Source organism: Scyliorhinus canicula, chromosome 2 (genome assembly GCF_902713615.1).
Source record: "Scyliorhinus canicula chromosome 2, sScyCan1.1, whole genome shotgun sequence".
NCBI classification, from domain to species: domain Eukaryota; kingdom Metazoa; phylum Chordata; class Chondrichthyes; order Carcharhiniformes; family Scyliorhinidae; genus Scyliorhinus; species Scyliorhinus canicula.
The window spans coordinates 233236696-233255379 of record NC_052147.1 but is presented as its reverse complement, the minus strand read 5'-3'; the positions used below and the strand labels follow the sequence as shown (position 1 = coordinate 233255379).

Genomic DNA, 18684 nt, shown 5'->3' with positions numbered 1-18684 from the left:
TGGTCGTCGTGGATGGTTGCCTGTGTGTGGCACCAGACGGCCCTGGACGTTCGTCACCACTCCCTAGGGAACAGAATAATACGGGGTTAGTTAGACACACTCGGCCGGGCGTAGGATGGTCCAGTGGGTAGAGTGTGAGGGGACAGAGGATGGGGGGTCCAGTGGGTAGAGTGTGAGGGGACAGAGGATGGACTGGGGTGGGGGGGGGGGGGCGTGTGGGGGGGGGGTGGGGGGGGGGGGGGGGGGATTTGTCATGCAAGGTTGTCTCACTTGGTTCTGCACCTCCAATCTCGCATTGCGCGACCTCCGGGTGGCAGACCCCCCAGCAAGATCCAGTGCCCTTTGCTCGAACACTGTCAGGGGGTGGAAAATGGGCGAACCCCGTCCGGTTCTGTTGCGCTCCCGGCTGTTGTGAGCAGTCTTGTCCTGTTTGGGGGGGGGGGGGGCATAGATAGGTCAGCACAATTCTGCAGGTATCATCAGGGCGTTCAGGTATTGGCACAGGCTGGGGGGAAAGTTGCAGCTACACCATGGCATCTCTCCAGGGGATCGCAGCGCTCATGTGGGTCTGTAACAACTTTGTTAACCACCCTCCACTCACTCTCGCCCCCCTTCCCCTCGTGCCCGGGAGGGGGGCGGGGGGGGGGAGGTGGGTGATGAGGGACATGGGGGGGGCAGATGGTTGTGCCACGAGGGCACCCTCGTGGCACTTACCCTGGCAGCCCTGGTGAGGTTGTGGAGCTTCTTGCGGCACTGCTCCCCAGACCAAGGGGTCTGCCCCACAGCACTGATTGCCGTGCCCACCTCACACCAGGCCCGTCGCACAACGCTGGAAGGGTGGCGATGCCCTCGTCTTGGGCAGAGGATGCCCCTGCGTTGCTCCACCTCATCGAGGAGGGTCTCAAGATCAGTATCTCGGAACCTCGGAGCGGCCCTCCGTGGCCCCGACATTTTCTCCCCCCTTCTTTCTGTGCGTCGATCGCGCCCGGAGCGGCGTCATTCGGGCGTCACATGCTTCCGACGTCACCCCCCCCCCCCCCCCCCCCCCCCCCGTGTTTCACACGGCCCCGATGTTAGCCCATTCCCAGGGCCAGAATTGATAGCGATCGGGGCCGTTTCGCGCCGACGTTGAACTCGACCGAGTTCATGAAGGTTTTCCCGATGCGGCGCAGCATCGGAGAATCCCGCCCACTGTGTCAGAGGTTTATGAGGCAGGTGTGGTGGCTAAGAAAATAAGTGCTTGCAAGATTGATTTCCTAGGTTCAAGTGTCCGGAGTATCCCTGACTCAGAAATGAAGATTATACCACTGACATCAGGCTAATCACCCTGGGTAATCTCCCTTCAGCGTCTCAGCCTAATCTGTATGCCAATTATTCATGTTTTGCTTCCTTTGATATATCACAGAAACAGAATCACAGAAAAATATATGCGGAAAAGGCCCTTCGGCCCATCGAGTCTGCACCACCACATGAAAGGCACTTGATCTGTCAATACTAATCCCATTTGCCAACAACAGAATCACAGAGCAGAAAAGCCCCTTCCTCTTATTAGATCAATTTACCCAGTTATATGTTGCAAATTGTGAGGCAGAGCAGGTCCAAAAACTGGTCTTCAGTGTGCATTATAACCACTAAAAGGCACTTTAAATTGAGTACTGTCATGCAATGAACTGTATAATAAATGGCAATCAATTACAATTTTACTGTTCAGAAGATGTCAGGCCTTAAAAACCTAGCAGTAATAGTGCCAAACGTATTGATTGTCGTGGAGAATGCTGAACGTGTTTGAAAAATGGTGTGGGATTATCATACTTTCTGAACAAGCAATACAAATAATGAGTTAGTTCAATAGCAGAAATGTTTACTTTGGCAAGAAGCATACTCATTCTACAACATACATTTAACATTACCCTTTCCTTAATAAACAGAAAATGGCACTAACTCTCAAAAAGGCATAAAATGATGCTGTTGCTTCTCTACCTGTCAAGTCCCTAAAATACTATTTTGTCTTACAAAGAAAGCTTGAGTTGGCAGAGTTAATACTTGATTCTTTCTCATACTCATTACCTACTTTATGTACCAGCCAGTTGCTGGGAATTTCAGGGCGACCTCTGTCCCGTAATACAATGTCCCTCATACTTTCAACACATGCGTGCTCACGAACCTTTGAACCAAAAGGTGATTCATAACTTTTTACCTCTGTTAAAAAATTAAAAAGATGTTATTCACGAATGTATTTCATTTTCGTTCTAACACAGCTATAGTCAGAAGCATCGGATGTTGCTATGTTTTAGGCAAAACCCTGGTGTTTCTTGTAAAGCACTGTGAGACATCATTTTACAATAAGGAGTGCTATCTCAATGTAACTGGTGCAGTCAACATTACCAAATAATATCAATAGTTCAAATATTATTCTTTAGACTAAGTAGCTGAGTATGTTTAACTGGTTGGAAGACATAATGGCTACAATTCACCAGTAGGGAAATAATATACTGGATGAATGGAAAGTGAAAGTTGAGAAGGCAGCACCTGTCATTAATAACCTCAGCTGGTACAGGAATTGAACCCACACTGTTGGCATCGCTCCGCATCACGAACCAGCTTTCCAGCCAACTGTGCTAACCGACCCCCAAGTGTCTTGCATTAGAACCTGTCTGATTTTAATTCCTAGATCTTAGCTTGTCTCCCAAATGCTGATGCTGAAAATTGCACCCAATGGCCCTTTCAATACATTATTTAAAACCAAAAGAATTCAGGAGCACTTGACTCTCCTGGGCAGTTTGCTTTTCCCCTCACTCAATTCCCCTTTTGACCACTGTTCTCAACTCCTCCTCCCCTGAAGTAGTCACATTTGCTTCACCCAAGTACTGAGTCTTGTGTGAGTGTGCACAGTAAGTTTTGGTCAGCTGCTAAACTGTGGGGGCATACCATCTAAATTCTGTCCTACTCTGACTCCTTGTTCATCGGTAAATCAGGAAAAACTGTTTCCAATGGTTGGTGGGGGGGGATAGCCAGAGGGCCGAACTCGAAGATCATCGCTAAATGAAAAATGGTGTTCTCACTTCTATTTTGCACAGGGGACTACTGGAACATAGTTTTCTCAACAGTACTGCAAGCATAATCCAGGATGACTTTTAAAAAGGAAATGGATAAATACATGAAAAGTAAAAACTAAATGCAATATAAGGAAAGGACGGAGATTGGAACTGAATGGGTGAATGAAAGCAGAGGTACCAAATGGGTGAAAGACTCTTTTCTATACTCCAAAACTCTATCATCTAATACATATACTTTTCCAAAAACCCAGCTGTATATGTGAAAGTTTGAAAAGCAGAAAGTGTTGGAAATATCCAGCAGGTTGGAAGGCCAATGCCTTGTGCTGAAATGTTAACTCAGTTTGGTTCCCACAAATACCGCCTGCCTTTATACATTTAATTCTAGCTTTGTTTACTGGAGAGTGACAAGCAGTGTTTTCTTTCTTCTCTCTAACAAAATGTAATGCTACCTCTGCTGGGCTTTGAGATCATCTAGCCTAGGACAGGCATGAGATTCAAATCTAGTTCCTACAACTCAAGTCACACATCACACTGTGCAAGCATCTAGTGTCAGATGTTTTCTATACTCAGAACCACAACCACAAACCACAGCATCTTAAATTGCCCACACCTTTGTTCATTTGTTTGCCTTATAAAAGTCACTGCATCTGCAAACAACTACCAGATGTTTGCTCAGGCTATTGGTTTCACTCTGTAGCTTTCCGTGCTTAGGTGGCACTGGAGGAGGAGTGCATCATGTCCGTCAGTAAACCTGAGGCCTTCTGCGACTTCTTTTGTGACTTTAATTATATATTTAAAGTGTGAATTCAATCTTAGCATTGCCTGTGTCAAGATTGCGTTACAGCAACAGATTGATCAATCAGAAACAGATTGTCTAGTTATTTGTGGGTCCTCGTTCTTTGATTGCTGCATTTTGCTACCTAACATTTCATAAGTAATCCATTGGTTGTAAAAATGCTTTGAGGTGTGGGCAGCATGGCGGCACAGTGGATTAGCCCTCTTGCCTCACAGCGCCGAGGTCCCAGGTTCAATCCCGGCTCTGGAGTGGAGTTTGCACATTCTCCCCGTGTTTGCATGGGATTTGCCCCCACAACCCAAAAGAATTGCAGAGTAGGTGAATTGGCCACGCTAATATTGCCCCTCAATTGAAAAAAAATGAATTGGGTACTCTAAATTTTTTTTTTAAATACTATGAGGTGCGCTGAGGGTAAATACAAGTTTTATTTTTCTTTCATTGCATGGCCCTCTAGTGTGGTGACTAGAAGATTTTCACAGTAACTTCATTGCAGTGTTAATGTAATGTGAGCACAGTAAGAAGTCTTACAACACCAGGTTAAAGTCCAACAGGTTTGTTTCAAACACGAGCTTTCGGAGCACGGCTCCTTCTTCAGGTGGATGGAAAGGCTTGTTCCAGAAATGTTTATATAGACACAGTCAGAGATGCCCCGGAATGCGAGCACCTGCAGGCAATCAAATCATCAAAGATGCAGAGAGAGAGGTAACTCCAGGTTAAAGAGGTGTGAATTGTCCCAAGCCAGTTCAGTCGGTAGGCCTCTGCAAGTCCAGGCTTGTTGGTGGGGGCCGAATGTAATGCGACATGAATCCCAGATCCCGGTTGAGTCCGCATTCATGCGTGCGGAACTTAGCTATAAGTTTTTGCTCAGCAATTTTGCGTTGTCGCGTCTCCTGAAGGCCTCCTTGTAGAATGCTGACCCGGAGATCAGAGGCTGAATGTCCTTGACTGCTGAAGTGTTCCCCAACTGGAAGGGAACAGTCCTGCCTGTTGATAGTCGCACGATGCCCGTTTATTCGTTGTCGCAGTGTCTGCATGGTCTCGCCAATGTACCACGCTTCGGGACATCCTTTCCTGCAGCGTATGAGGTAGACTACATTGGTCGAGTCGCACGAGTATGCGCCGCGTACCTGGTGAGTGGTGTTTCCACGTGTAATGGTGGTGTCCATGTCGATGATCTGGCATGTCTTGCAGAGATTACCCTGGCAGGGTTTTGTGGTGTTGTGGTTGCTGTTCTGAAGGCTGGGTAATTTGCTGCAAACAATGGTTTGTTTGAGGTTGCGCGGTTGTTTGAAGGCCAGTAGTGGGGGTGTGGGGATGACCTTGGCAAGATGTCCATCCTCGCTGATGATGTGTTGGAGGCTGCGAAGAAGATGTCGTAGTTTCTCCGCCCCAGGAAAGTACTGGACGACGAAGGGTACTCTGTCAGTGGTGTCCCGTGTTTGTCTTCTGAGGAGGTCGGTGCGGTTTTTTGCTGTGGCGCGGTGGAACTGTCGATCAATGAGTCGAGCGCCATATCCCGTTCGTACGAGGGCATCTTTCAGCATCTGTAGGTGTCTGTTGCGCTCCTCCTTGTCTGAGCAGATCCTGTGTATACGGAGGGCTTGTCCATAGGGGATGGCTTCTTTAATGTGTTTCGGGTGAAAGCTGGAGAAGTGGAGCATCGTGAGATTATCTGTGGGCTTGCGGTAAAGCGAGGTGCTGAGGTGACCGTCCTTGATGGAGACGAGTGTGTCCAAGAATGGAACTGAATTTGGAGAATAGTCCATGGTGAGTTTGATGGTGGGATGGAACTTATTGATGTCATCGTGTAGTCGTTTCAGTGATGTCTCGCCGTGGGTCCAAAGGAAAAAAATGTCATCGATGTATCTGGTGTATAGCATCGGTTGAAAGTCCTGTGTGGTGAGGAAGTCCTGTTCAAACTTGTGCATGAAGATGTTGGCATATTGAGGTGCAAATTTGGTCCCCATGGCTGTTCCGTGCGTCTGGATGAAGAATTTGTTGTCGAAGGTGAAGACGTTGTGGTCTAGAATGAAACGGATGAGTTGCAGAATTGCGTCTGGAGATTGGCAGTTGTCGGTGTTGAGGACTGAGGCTGTTGCAGCAATGCCGTCGTCATGGGGGATGCTGGTGTAGAGTGCCGAGACATCCATTGTGACGAGGAATGTTCCTGGTTCAACTGGTCCATGGGTGCTGAGTTTCTGTAGGAAGTCCGTCGTGTCGCGACAGAAGCTGGGTGTACCTTGTACGATGGGTTTCAAGATGCCCTCGATGTGGCCAGAGAGGTTCTCACACAGGGTCCCATTGCCTGAAACGATAGGACGGCCTGGTGTGTTGGCCTTGTGTATTTTCGGGAGGCAGTAGAGATCTCCAATGCGGGGATTACGTGGGATGAGAGCACGTAGGGTGTTCTGAAGGTCTGGATCTAAGGTCTTGATCAGTCTGCTGAGTTGGCGGATGTGTTCCTTGGTTGGATCTGCGGGTAACTGCCTGTAGTGTTCCTGGTTGTCGAGTTGTCGGTATACTTCTTTGCAGTAGTCTGTTCTGTTCAGTATGACGGTGGCCCCTCCTTTGTCTGCTGGTTTGATGACGATGTTGCGGTTGGTCTTGAGAGTGCGGATGGCGTTGCGTTGTGCTTGGGTGACGTTTGAGGCTGCCTTGTGATTGCGAGTGATGAATCTGGCATTGACACGACTTCTGACGGCTTGAGCATACATGTCGAGTCTAGGGCAGCGGCCTTCCGGAGGGGTCCAATTTGACTCTTTCCTTTTCGGTTGCTGCACTGCAGATCTCGCGGTCTGCTGTTCCGGTTCATTGGTCGTGTCCCTGGGTTCGCTGTCGGCCTCTTGGGGTCTGTGGAAGAATTCCCGGAGCCTCATTCGCCTGATGAATTCCTCCGTATCTGCCGCGAGACTGATGGGGTCCATTTTGGTGGTGGTGCAGAAATTGAGCCCTCTGCTGAGGACTTCGATTTCGTCTGGTTGAAGGGTGTAGTCTGACAAGTTAGAATAAACGGGCATCGTGCGACTATCAACAGGCAGGACTGTTCCCTTCCAGTTGGGGAACACTTCAGCAGTCAAGGACATTCAGCCTCTGATCTCCGGGTCAGCATTCTACAAGGAGGCCTTCAGGAGACGCGACAACGCAAAATTGCTGAGCAAAAACTTATAGCTAAGTTCCGCACGCATGAATGCGGACTCAACCGGGATCTGGGATTCATGTCGCATTACATTCGGCCCCCACCAACAAGCCTGGACTTGCAGAGGCCTACCGACTGAACTGGCTTGGGACAATTCACACCTCTTTAACCTGGAGTTACCTCTCTCTCTGCATCTTTGATGATTTGATTGCCTGCAGGTGCTCGCATTCCGGGGCATCTCTGACTGTGTCTATATAAACATTTCTGGAACAAGCCTTTCCATTCACCTGAAGAAGGAGCCGTGCTCCGAAAGCTCGTGTTTGAAACAAACCTGTTGGACTTTAACCTGGTGTTGTAAGACTTCTTACTGTGCTCACCCCAGTCCAACGCCGGCATCTCCACATCAATGTAATGTGACACTAATAAAGATTATATTATGTACACTGTGTGACCGAGACTGAAGTCTTCAGTCTGAGGGCTGCAGAGGTGGAGTGGGCGAGTTGAGGGGTCACTATTCCATTTAATTGTTCAACAATATTGTACAAATGAAATTCCAATGTGATTATTTTTAAGTGCAATTTTTTTTGTCTTTTTCACATTGCCGACTGTATTTTGAAAATAAATTGCTCGTGCAGACGGGAGTCAGCTCTCTTAGAAGTTCAGCAAATAGAATTCAGTCTGCTATGATTGCGACTGTGAGAAAAATGAAACTGTCTAATGGAAAATTAGTACCTATTAATTCTGGACATTAATTAGGGCCAGGGTTTACAGCTCCTCCCACCTGATGGGTTATTATGGTCCTACCAAAGTAAATGGCAACTAAATTAGCCTGCCCCCTTCACCGGAGAGGGGTGGGGGGGGGGGGGGGGGGGGGGTGGAGACAGGCTGGAGAATCACAGAATTTACAGTGCTGAAGGAGGCCATTCGGCCCATCAAATCTACACCGGCCCTTGGAAAGAGCACCCTACCCAAGCCCTCCCCATAACCCAGTAACCCTACCCAACCTTTTTGAACACTAAGGGCAATTTAGCATGGGCAATCCACCTAACCTGCACATCTTTGGACTGTGGGAGGAAACCCACGCAGACACGCAGAGAACATGCAGACTCCACACAGACAGTGACCCAGCCGGGAATCGAACCTGGGACCCTGGAGCTGTGAAGCAACTGTGCTAACCACTATGCTACTGTGCTGCCAGTAGGGGAACTGTCCAATCCTGGACAAGATTGCAAATATGGGCTTTTGGCTCAAATCCCAAAATGACATTGTTTTCTCATCCAACTCCAGATCTTTGTAACATTGTAAAGTATTCTTTTACTATCACTTTCTTGAGAAGCCTAGATGAGGACCCACTGTATAAGAGTATGATGTATGATACCATAGCCTCGTGACATCCATCACCATGGCTTACTCATAAATAAGAGTCACTTGCAGGACACGGGGTTCCCTGGGAGAGTCTGCAAGCAGCTGTGAATCCATCTCCCATCCAAATGACTGTTCTTGCACTATTTGTTGTTTACCTAGTAATAAACAGACTACTGCTGGACCTTTGCTGGTTACAGTATTTTCTAAAATGGTAAAATGTCGGAATAACTTCACTGTTTTAACGTTTTGGTGTGTTTTTGTCTATGTGCATTCAGAAAAAAACAACGTAAATGTTTCGTAAGTAGGAAATATCTAATGATGATCCTTGGGCAGTGTAATCGTACTTTTTAACGAGGTAGAATTCGCTCATCCACATAAATGAGATCAGGATCAAAATTTAATTTGCACAATATAATATTCAAAAAGCTCAAGCTGAGCTGTATATTTAAGTGAAAAGTAAAAAGTGTGCAATATATTTTCATTTTTCCCATGAGAAATTATAGTGACTAATGTTTGGATATGTTACTTGTGTAACATTTTACATCAGAGATCAGCTTTGCTTTCTTGGATTGTTCTAACAGGACACTACCTCAAGATGTCACTAAAGAGCTAAAATACAAGACATTCAATTTCAATTGAGGTATAAATAACATGGCAATACAACGGGATCCAGCTGGATTCAATACACTTGAAGAGCTACAGGCAATAGTTGCATGTAGCAAGATTAGCATATACAAAATAATTGCAAATTAATATTCCATGATAATAAGACTTAAGTTATTATTAATTGTACCATCACTACATAGAAACAAACTGGCTAATATAGCCTGAAAATTAGGACCTTGTCATAAATTACTCTGCAATACAACTGGATATATGAATTATAAATCTAATGGAATTTAATGAAATCAAAAGCATATGTTCTCTGGAGTCCAACTTTCCTATAGATTACATCTTTTCACTCTTTTCTGAAGTATAATTAGAATTGTGGTGCTTATCCACAGCACAGAAGCAATGGGGTGTTTTTTTATTTACACCACTGGGTGGAAAATTGTTGGTAGCAGATCGGTTGCACAGTATACACCCCACTTGAGTTTTCTTTCAATTGACTTCCTTTAAGATAAACAACAGGAACTACGATCCCAGAAAGCATTTTAATGAGTTAACTGGCCTATAATAGGAAACTGTTTCATAGAATTTACAGTGCAGTAGGAGGCTATCCCGCATCTAGCCTGTCCAGTCCCATCAGGATTTAATATGTTTCTATGAGATCCCCTCTTATTCTTCTAAACTCCAGTGAGTACAAGCCCAGTCCATCCAGTCTTTCTTCATATGTCAGTCCTGCCATCCCGGGAATTAGTCTGGTGAACCTTCGCTGGACACCCTCATTAGCAAGAATGTCCTTCCTCAAACTAGGAGACCAAAACTGAACACAATACTCAAGGTGTAGCCTCACCAAGGCCCTGTATAACTGCAGCAAGACACCCCTACTCCTATATTCACATCCTCTCCCTATGAAGGCCAGCATGCCATTAGTTTTGCCCATCACCTGCTGTAACTGCAAGCCAACCTTCAGCGACTGCTCCACCATGACATCCAGGTCTTATTGCACTTCCCCTTTTCCTAAACTGCCACCATTTACATAATAATCTGCCTTCCTATTTTTGCCACTAAAGTGGATAACCTCACATTTATCCACATTACATTGCATTTGCCAAGTATTTGCCCACTCAGCTAGCCTGTCCAAGTCACCCTGCAGCCTCTTTGCATCCTCCTCACAGCCCACACACACCCAGCTTAGTGCCGTCTGCAAATTTGAAGATATTGCATGCAATTCCTTCACCCAAATTATTAATGTATACTGTGAACATCTGGGGTCCCAGCACTGAACCCTGTGGTACCCCACTAGTCCTCTGAAAAGGACCTGTTTATTCCCACTCTCTGCTGCCTGTCTGCTAACCAGTTCTCTAACCACGTCAGTACATTACCTCCATTAATCTCTTGTGTGGGATCTTGTCAAATGCCCTTTGAAAGTCCAGATACACAACATCCACTGGTTCACCCTTGTCCATTCTACTGGCCACATCTTCAAAAATTACCAAAATTTTGTCGAGCATGATTTCCCTTTCGTGAATCCATACTGTCCCCACTTTCCAAATGCTCAGTTATTTATTCCTTAATAATTGACGCCAGCATTTTCCCAACACCGATGTCAGGTTAACCAGCCTATAATTCCCAGTTTACTCTCTCCCTCCTTTTTTAAAATGTGGGATTACATTAGCTACCCTCCAATCAATTAGAACTCATCCAGAGTCTATAAAATGCTGGAAAATGATCACCAATACATCTACTTTTTCTCAGGCCACTGTTGCACGTTTTACTATGGGCGTAAAACGCGTTTATTGGAGTGTATTAACACGCCTCCGAGTTCGACGTGTGCTTAACACTGCTAGGCTCTGTTCTATGTAATTATTTAGCTCTGGAGTCGCCAGCTGCCGTATAGGCAACGTCACAAGTATTCCAAGGTCAAGTTCAAAGTAATAAAGACGATACACCGATTAGTCAAGTTCAAACGATCAATATTTATTATACAGTTAATAATAAATACTCATGCACACACTAAGAGACTAAGCTACAACTAAACATAAGCAAACAGAATACTTATCTAACAGGAACAGGCAAGGTCAGAGAACGAGGCCTTCGTCCTGGTTTTGTCTGCAGCCTTCAGCAAGCGTTCTGGCACTTGGGAGTCTAGCGGGCTTGGATCGCGTAGCGAGCGTTGAACTTACGGTTTCGGCGGCTGGTGCTCAACGGCTGGAGTCAGGATACCAGGTGTCAGTCGGGGCCGGAGCACAGGTTTAACAGACCGGACAACACGAGGTCCCTATCTTTTATAGGGGTTCCGTTGTCCTTCCCTCTTCTCGGGCGGGCTCTACCTATTGGATCAATTTCTTATCGATACTGGATTAATTCCCCAATGCGAGGGGGTCTCCGTGATGGAGGGGGCGTTTCTTATGTCCTTTTGTTTGGAGGTTTCTGGTGCCTCGATGTCTGGGTCTTGATTGGAATGTGTCCATTCAGAACCAAATGTATCTATTGTGTGGGTGTTCAAGTCTGATGGCCTCATTAGCATGCAAAGCGTTTTGCCATTTGCACCTAGCTAAGGTCTTTTCACCTGAGCCCAAACTGGTTTCTGCTGCTGCAGAATGCAAACTGCTCTTTGCAGACTGCTGTTCTGGCTGAACTGTCTGTTTCTCAGCAGCCTTCCATTTTAGTTTGGCTCAGTGTCCATTTTGCGTGGCCAGCATGGCTACACCACTGCCTTAATTACTCTGGGATGCAGAGCATTAGGCCCTGGGGACTTACTGGGTTTGAATCCCATCAATTTTCCCAGTATGATTTCCTGACTAATAAAGATTTCCTTCAGTTCCTCCTTCATGCTAGACCCTCTGTCCCCGAGTATTTCCTTCATTACAAACAGGTGTGAATAGCCACCATTCATTGCCAATAACTCTGCCTAAACAGCCAGTCAAACCAAGCAATGCGAGGGGCCCAACTTGGCCTTCACTGCAAGGATTCTTCTCGCCTGAGACTCGGCCGCAATGTCATCCAGAAATCCAACTTCCATTCATCTCCAAAGAACCAGAGAAGCCATCCAGGTCTGAATGCCACAACTTAGACAAGGAATAATTTAAACCAGGCATTTTCAAAATGGGTGTTGCGACCCGCAGGTGGGTCGCGGGCGGGTGTCGGGAGGGTCCCGAGCCTTCCATCGCGCCGTTCACGATTGCGTGAATTCGCGTGCAACAGCCGACTTTTAAGAATACCAGCTGCGAGCGGTTTTGAAAAGGACTAAGAAAATGCAGGCGCACTGCGCATGCATGCCCGCTCATTGGTGCGCATGCGCAGAATCAATCGAGAGCACCGCCTCCTCCTGACGTCAGCGCGCTGACCCAGGAGAAGATTTTTGTTTTAATTCAATGCAATCTTCCTGCTTGAAGCGAGGCAGAGAGCAGGTTACGCACCCCGAACGCTGACGCCATGTGCTTTGGGCATGATTGTGAATCCTCCATTTTGTCAGCAGCAAAAAAGTAAATGAGGACCAAGCAGGCTCATCTCTCACACTAAAGGTAAGAGAAAAAGGTGGGTTGCGAATGTTAGCCGGCTTGGCTCATGAAGGTCAGCCCGCGTGAGTCGCGAATGTTAGCCGGCGTGGGTCCAAAAGGTTGGCCGGTTGGTAAAAATGGGTCCCCGGAATAAAAGTTTGGAAAACACTGATTTAAACACATGGACTGGGATTTGATGTCCACGTCAATTGGGTGAAACATCCCATGAGAAGCCAAAGGTGAGACTCTCACTGGCGAGATCTCACAGCCGAATCGTCCCCAGCTCCTGCCATTGACATAATGAAGTTTCCGTCCAGGAAGGCTGGAAACCTCATTTAAATACATTTCAATGTCAATAGCGAGCTTCCTCACTGTATCGTCCCCCACATTGGGAATTCCCCCTTGCTAACTTGACGTCACGTCGGCAAGTTTACAATAGGTTTTTAAAAACGTAAACCAGGCGAAGGTACCCAGCTGAGGGTGCACAGATGCATATGGCCCCCAGCTGCTGCTCACTGCCGCTGCACCCTGACACTGCTGGCTGGCAATGTTCCCTGGCACTTACCAGGGGGCTATGTCAGGGGGTAGTGTCAGGCCCCTGTCCTTGGAGGTGGGGGTCCTTTTGTGTGTGGGTGGGGCAGGTTCCCTTGTGCTTGGGTAGGGGGGGTTGTTCCTCTTTTTTTAAAACTGGAGATCAGGGCGTCCTTTAAAACTGGCGTCTCAATCTCTGGAACTTAATATTTCTGGCTTTTTCAGGCCTCATCTGCCATCATGACAGCATGGGACACGCTGACAGGATTTTATTCTTCTGGGTACTGTCCAATATGAGGGGAAAATCTGGCTGTGCAGCCAGTGAGCTTCATACTGATTTTCTCGCCTTGACAGCACTTATAAGCAAAAGAAAGAAAACCCACTTGAGATTTTGCTTCTTCTCGTTCCTTAACAACCTAAGTATATGTTTAATGTTTAGAATTAAGCTTTCCTTTTGTGTGTGTCTGAGTGAGTGAGTGTTTTTGTTGCATATATATTTTGGGGTGTCATGTGACTAAAAAACTGTAATGATTTGGTTTAAAATGACCAGGAAGCCTGTTTGGTGTCTATTCGTGAACATCACAACACTAAAAGGGGTTTTAAACATTCCCTCTAAAATACACCTTTTTGTGGACAACCAAGAGGTGAGGAGCAAGGGGGCAATTTATCCCAGCATCTCTCTCCCGTCCGTTACAGCCAATTTGAACTCACTCTATTAAATAATCAGGAACAGCATTAGGCAAGCCAGTCAAACCAACATTCGTAGTAAGACTTCGTCCTTCTTTCACATCAGAATGTTTACAAGATTTAATAGCTTCTCCATTAGTTTAGCATGCAGTATAATTTTCTTTGGACAGTTGAATGAAAACAATTGATGGTCTGTCATTATTCTTACCTCCAATTACCTCACATCGAGAAGCCATCTCCCATAAAACCAAGGCCATTGAATAAATGTCCATCTGTTTAAATGACTCAAGGTCTTCTAGGTTAACACGGGATTCTAGAACTTCGGGTGCCATATACCTGGCAGTACCAACCTGTCCAACAAGACAACAAACTTCTGTTTCCTTAAGTAGTGGCAAAGCACAGTTACTCAACCATGAACATTGAATGTAGTAAGGAAAAGTGAGCACAATGGAATGGCACATTTTCCAAAGTCAAACGTACAATCTTCAGATAAAAGCTTTTGAAATAGCACCCAAATATAAACCTTTATTCCTTGTTAAATGTATATTTTTTTCACTCTTTAAATCTCCTTGTATCACATCACATTTCCGTGTAGATGATGTTCTGAATAACTGCAGTTCTTAATCTGCTCACATTGCAATTTCATTGAGATTAAACCATGCATAACCATATTTTGATACTCCAGTTGAAGAATTATTGTGTGTGTACTAATCTGATCTTCATTTCATAATAAATTAAGAGAAAAAAATTTAATGACAAGAAGTAAATACGATGGTTTAATATCTTGGGTCTTAAAAATAGCTCATTATACAAGAGAGGAGGGGCATGCCGCTTGATTGACATTAATTTTTGTGAGGGGATTTTTTTCTTGCTCACAGTGCTCAGGTATTGTACTACCAGTTTACTGCAAACTCATATATAATTGAGCTGTTTTTCATTAAATTCAGAATAAATCAGCATTTTTATAAATTTATGTCTTCACACATAGTAGTAAATGCCGTTTCTGCGCAAGAACAGAAAATCCCTACAGTGCAGAAGGAGGCCATTCAGCCCATGGAGCCTGCACCGTCCCTCCGAAAGAGTTCCTCCATCCAGGCCCCATTCCCTGCCCCATCGCCGTAACCCCACCCAACCTGCACATAATGGACACTAGGGGCAATTTAGCATGGCCAATCCATCCAATTTGCCCATTCTTTGGACTGTGGGAGGAAACCAGAGGAAACCCGAAGGAAACCCACACAGTCACCGGGGGAATGTGCAAACCCCACACGGACAAGGCCGGAATTGCTGTGGGGCAGCAATGCAAAAAGCTGTGCCACCATACTGCCCCAACATGTGCAAGGATTTTCATGTGAGATGGAGTTATCAGCCAATTATATATAAGTAACAATACATAAGGTGAGGCTGCTATTTCCTACTGTTTTGAAATGCTGATTGGGTTGTCAGCCTCCAGGGCTGGCCTGAACTCTCCAGGAATTGAACATAAATCTTCACTGCTGTGTGCAACCCTCAAGAAAAATCATCAGACTTCTAAATGTTTTCTTTGTCTCTTTTTACAAGATATAAAAACATTAAAAATGGGAAACAAAAAGTGTGTTGGACTGACGTTCAAGCATCATCCAATTGGGTAATCATAGAATTTTCAGTGCAGAAGGAGGCATTCGGCCCATCGAGTCTGCACCATAATGAGTCTTTTTGCTTTTCAATTGGCTTGTCGGCAGTGTGTTACAACAATGAATGTGTTGGCCAACAAATGGATGGCGCATGGGGGAAAGTCTTGAGATGAAATCTCCAGGAATATCACAGTTGCCAATCTTAGATTCTGAAGAGGGGAAAATGTGTCAGCAGAGTGATTGAATTTCCTGTCAATATTATCTCAAATAAATCCTCCATAATTTGCTCAACTTTATTTTAAAACTTTATTTAAAAAATAAGTAGTGGCCATAATGAAAGTTGGGGGTAAAAAGATCTTTACTTTAATGTGAGTGTTACTTTAAAGTTCGAAGGATTAAGAGGTGTGGTACTGGGGACAGGCTGACAAAGGGAAAAAGACCTATAGGTTGAAAACAGGAATTATCGAATAAGGCCCAGGCTGGAATCAATATTGGATGTCTGCCAGACCACTCAAGTAAGCACAGAAACTCATGATCACTTTTTGGAACTTTAAGGTCACCTAATTACAGTAGTTATCACGTTTACACAAAAGGACAAAAAAACACTCTAAATATGTAACTAAATTAAAGACAGTGGAGATCAACTTTGCAGCAGGAAGAACGATAAAGAAAGAGGCCATCAAACTCCATGATGGGCTAATAGCTGGTCAGACATGTGTATTTCAGAGGACAATGTACCTTGATTAAATCATCCTAGCTAAACAGGAGTATCTTGATTATCTCTATTAATGAGTTTAAGTCTCGATGAGACAATGGAATTCAAGCCAGGTGTGGGTGTGTATCATGTCTCAGCACTAGCAGAAGCTGGATAAAAGAAGGAACATCTGCACACATAGTCAGCGACAACCATCACAGTGAAGGCACCCCGTGGTTGAAGCTCAGGGAGAAGACAACATCCACAGCCTCCTTTCCTCCTTCACTAGTGCAGATAATACCTTTGAGTCTGAATCATATTCTATGTAATTGATTTTGAAGATTGTAATACACAAATAGAATAGTTACAGTAGGCACTGTGCATTTGTTGTGTCAGTCTAAGCCAATAGAGCAGGGTCTTGATCAACAAAAGTTGAGGTGACTAGCATAGATGCATTTAAGGAGAAGATAGGTAAGCACATAGGGAGAAGTTAGGTGTAGGATAGGGTGATGGGGTTAGGTGAGTGGGAGGAGGTTCATATGAACCATAAACACCAGCATGGAGCTGGTGCTGAATTACCTGTTTCTGCACCTTAAATATTACGTAACATGTAATACTATGTAATAAAGAGGCTAGCTAAACACTTCAAGGCAGACATTCTGCTGAATAAGCAGCAAGCGATTCCTACACCTTACACCATAAATTACAGTGTGCATGAAGAGAATAACATTCCGTGTGTCAGAGTAATAGTTATAATGAAGTGGGTGTAAAAAGTTTGGAGAAGGGAATATCATCAAATTGTGGTTTGGGTTGGGACCAATGAGAAACAGCAACAAAAACAACAATATGCATTTGTGCCTTTAACATAATAGAATATTCCAAGTTGCTTCATAAAAGGATTATGAAATAAAACTTGACAAATAAAAACTAATAACACTGAGGTTTTGCAAAGTGAGTTTCAGAAACCTCGTCAATAATAAGATATAGGAGCAGAATTAGTCATTTGGCCCATTGAGTCTGCTCCGCCATTCGATCATGGCTGGCATGTTACTCATCCCTATTCTCCTGCCTTCTCCCCATATCCCTTAATCTCCATATTAATCAGGAAATCCCCTTATTAATTAAGAACACCAGATTTGTGCTTGTGTGCTGTTACCTACAGGGCTACAGTCCAAGGTGGAATTAGACAGAATAATTCTTTCTTAGAACATTAGAACTAGGTGCAGAAGTGGGGAATTTAGCCTCTTGAGCCTGCTCGACCAGTCAATTCGATCATGGCTGATCTCGTCATGGCCTCAACTCCACCGTTCTGCTTGTTCTCCATGACCCTTGAACCCATTACCAATTAAAGATCTGTTGAACTCCTCTTTAAATTTACTCACTGTCCCAGCAGCCACCGCACTTTGGGGTAGTGAATTCCACAGATTCACAAACCTTTGGGAGAAGTAGTTTATCCTCATCTCTGTCTTAAATTTGCTACCTCTTATCCTGAGACTATGACCTCTCTTTCTAGAATGCCCCGCAAGACGAAGCATCCACTCTACATCTACTTTATCCAAACCTTTTAACATCTTATGTACCTCAATTTGATCTGCCCTCATTCTTCTAAACTCTAGAGAGTATAGGTATAAACCAGGGGTGGGCAAACTTTTCCGTGCAAGGGCCACATTCAGAAATTCAAAATTCACAAAGGGCCGCATAGTATATTAAGTAAAATAATTACTTCACCCGGTTATGATTCTGGGCGCCTCATATAGAACATAGAATAGTACAGCACAGAACAGGCCCTTCGGCCCTCGATGTTGTGCCGAGCAATGATCACCCTACTCAAGTCAACGTATCCACCCTATACCAGTAAGTAACCCAACAGCCCCCCCCCCCCATTAACCTTAAAAAAAAAATTAAAAAAAAAATAAAAATTTAAAAAGAAAATTTTTTTTTTTTTTTTAATGACTTGGTGGGCCGCAGAAATACCTTTGGCGGGCCGCATGCGGCCCGCGGGCCGTAGTTTGCCCGCCCCTGGTATAAACTATCCAATCTCTCTTCACCCGACAACCCCTTGGGCGGGATTCTCCGGTGCTGGAGCTAGCCCCTCACCAGAACCGGAATTGGTGAGGGTTTCACGCTGAGTTTCTGTCGCGAAGACCGCACATGCTCTGCTGGCTTCAACATTGACAGAGTGGATACGGAGAGGCTGTTCCTCATAGCTGGAGAATCCAAGACTAAGGGTCATTGTCTCAGATCATTTATAGAACATAGAACAGTACGACACAGAACAGGCCCTTCGGCCCTCGATGTTGTGCCGAGCAATGATCACCCTACTCAAACCCACGTATCCACTCTATACCCGTAACCCAACAACCCCCCCCCCCCTTAACCTTACTTTTTTAGGACACTACGGGTAATTTAGCATGGCCAATCCACCTAACCCGCGCATCTTTGGACTGTGTGAGGAAACCGGAGCACCCGGAGGAAACCCACGCACACACTGGGAGGACATGCAGACTCCGCACAGACAGTGACCCAGCCGGGAATCGAACCTGGGACCCTGGAGCTGTGAAGCATTTATGCTAACCACCATACTACCGTGCTGCCCTTCTCACACACTATGACATTGGGGGGAAATTAAACACCTAATATTGAAACAGAATTGATATTTTATTTGTTAAGGATAGCTTCCTTAATGTTATATTGAACCTC

At 45.2% G+C, this 18684-nt stretch overlaps 1 protein-coding gene across 1 annotated transcript in view; it reads right to left on the bottom strand.

Annotated features, from left to right (window-relative positions):
- tgfbr2l (transforming growth factor beta receptor-like) overlaps window positions 1-18684 on the bottom strand; it is a 115810-nt gene that overhangs the window by 25337 nt on the left and 71789 nt on the right. The window contains exons 5-6 of the mRNA XM_038789785.1: window positions 13886-14027; window positions 2072-2199 (exon numbers count right to left, since the gene is read on the bottom strand). Coding sequence (XP_038645713.1) covers window positions 2072-2199; window positions 13886-14027 — 270 coding nt within the window. The remainder of the gene's footprint in view (window positions 1-2071; window positions 2200-13885; window positions 14028-18684) is intronic.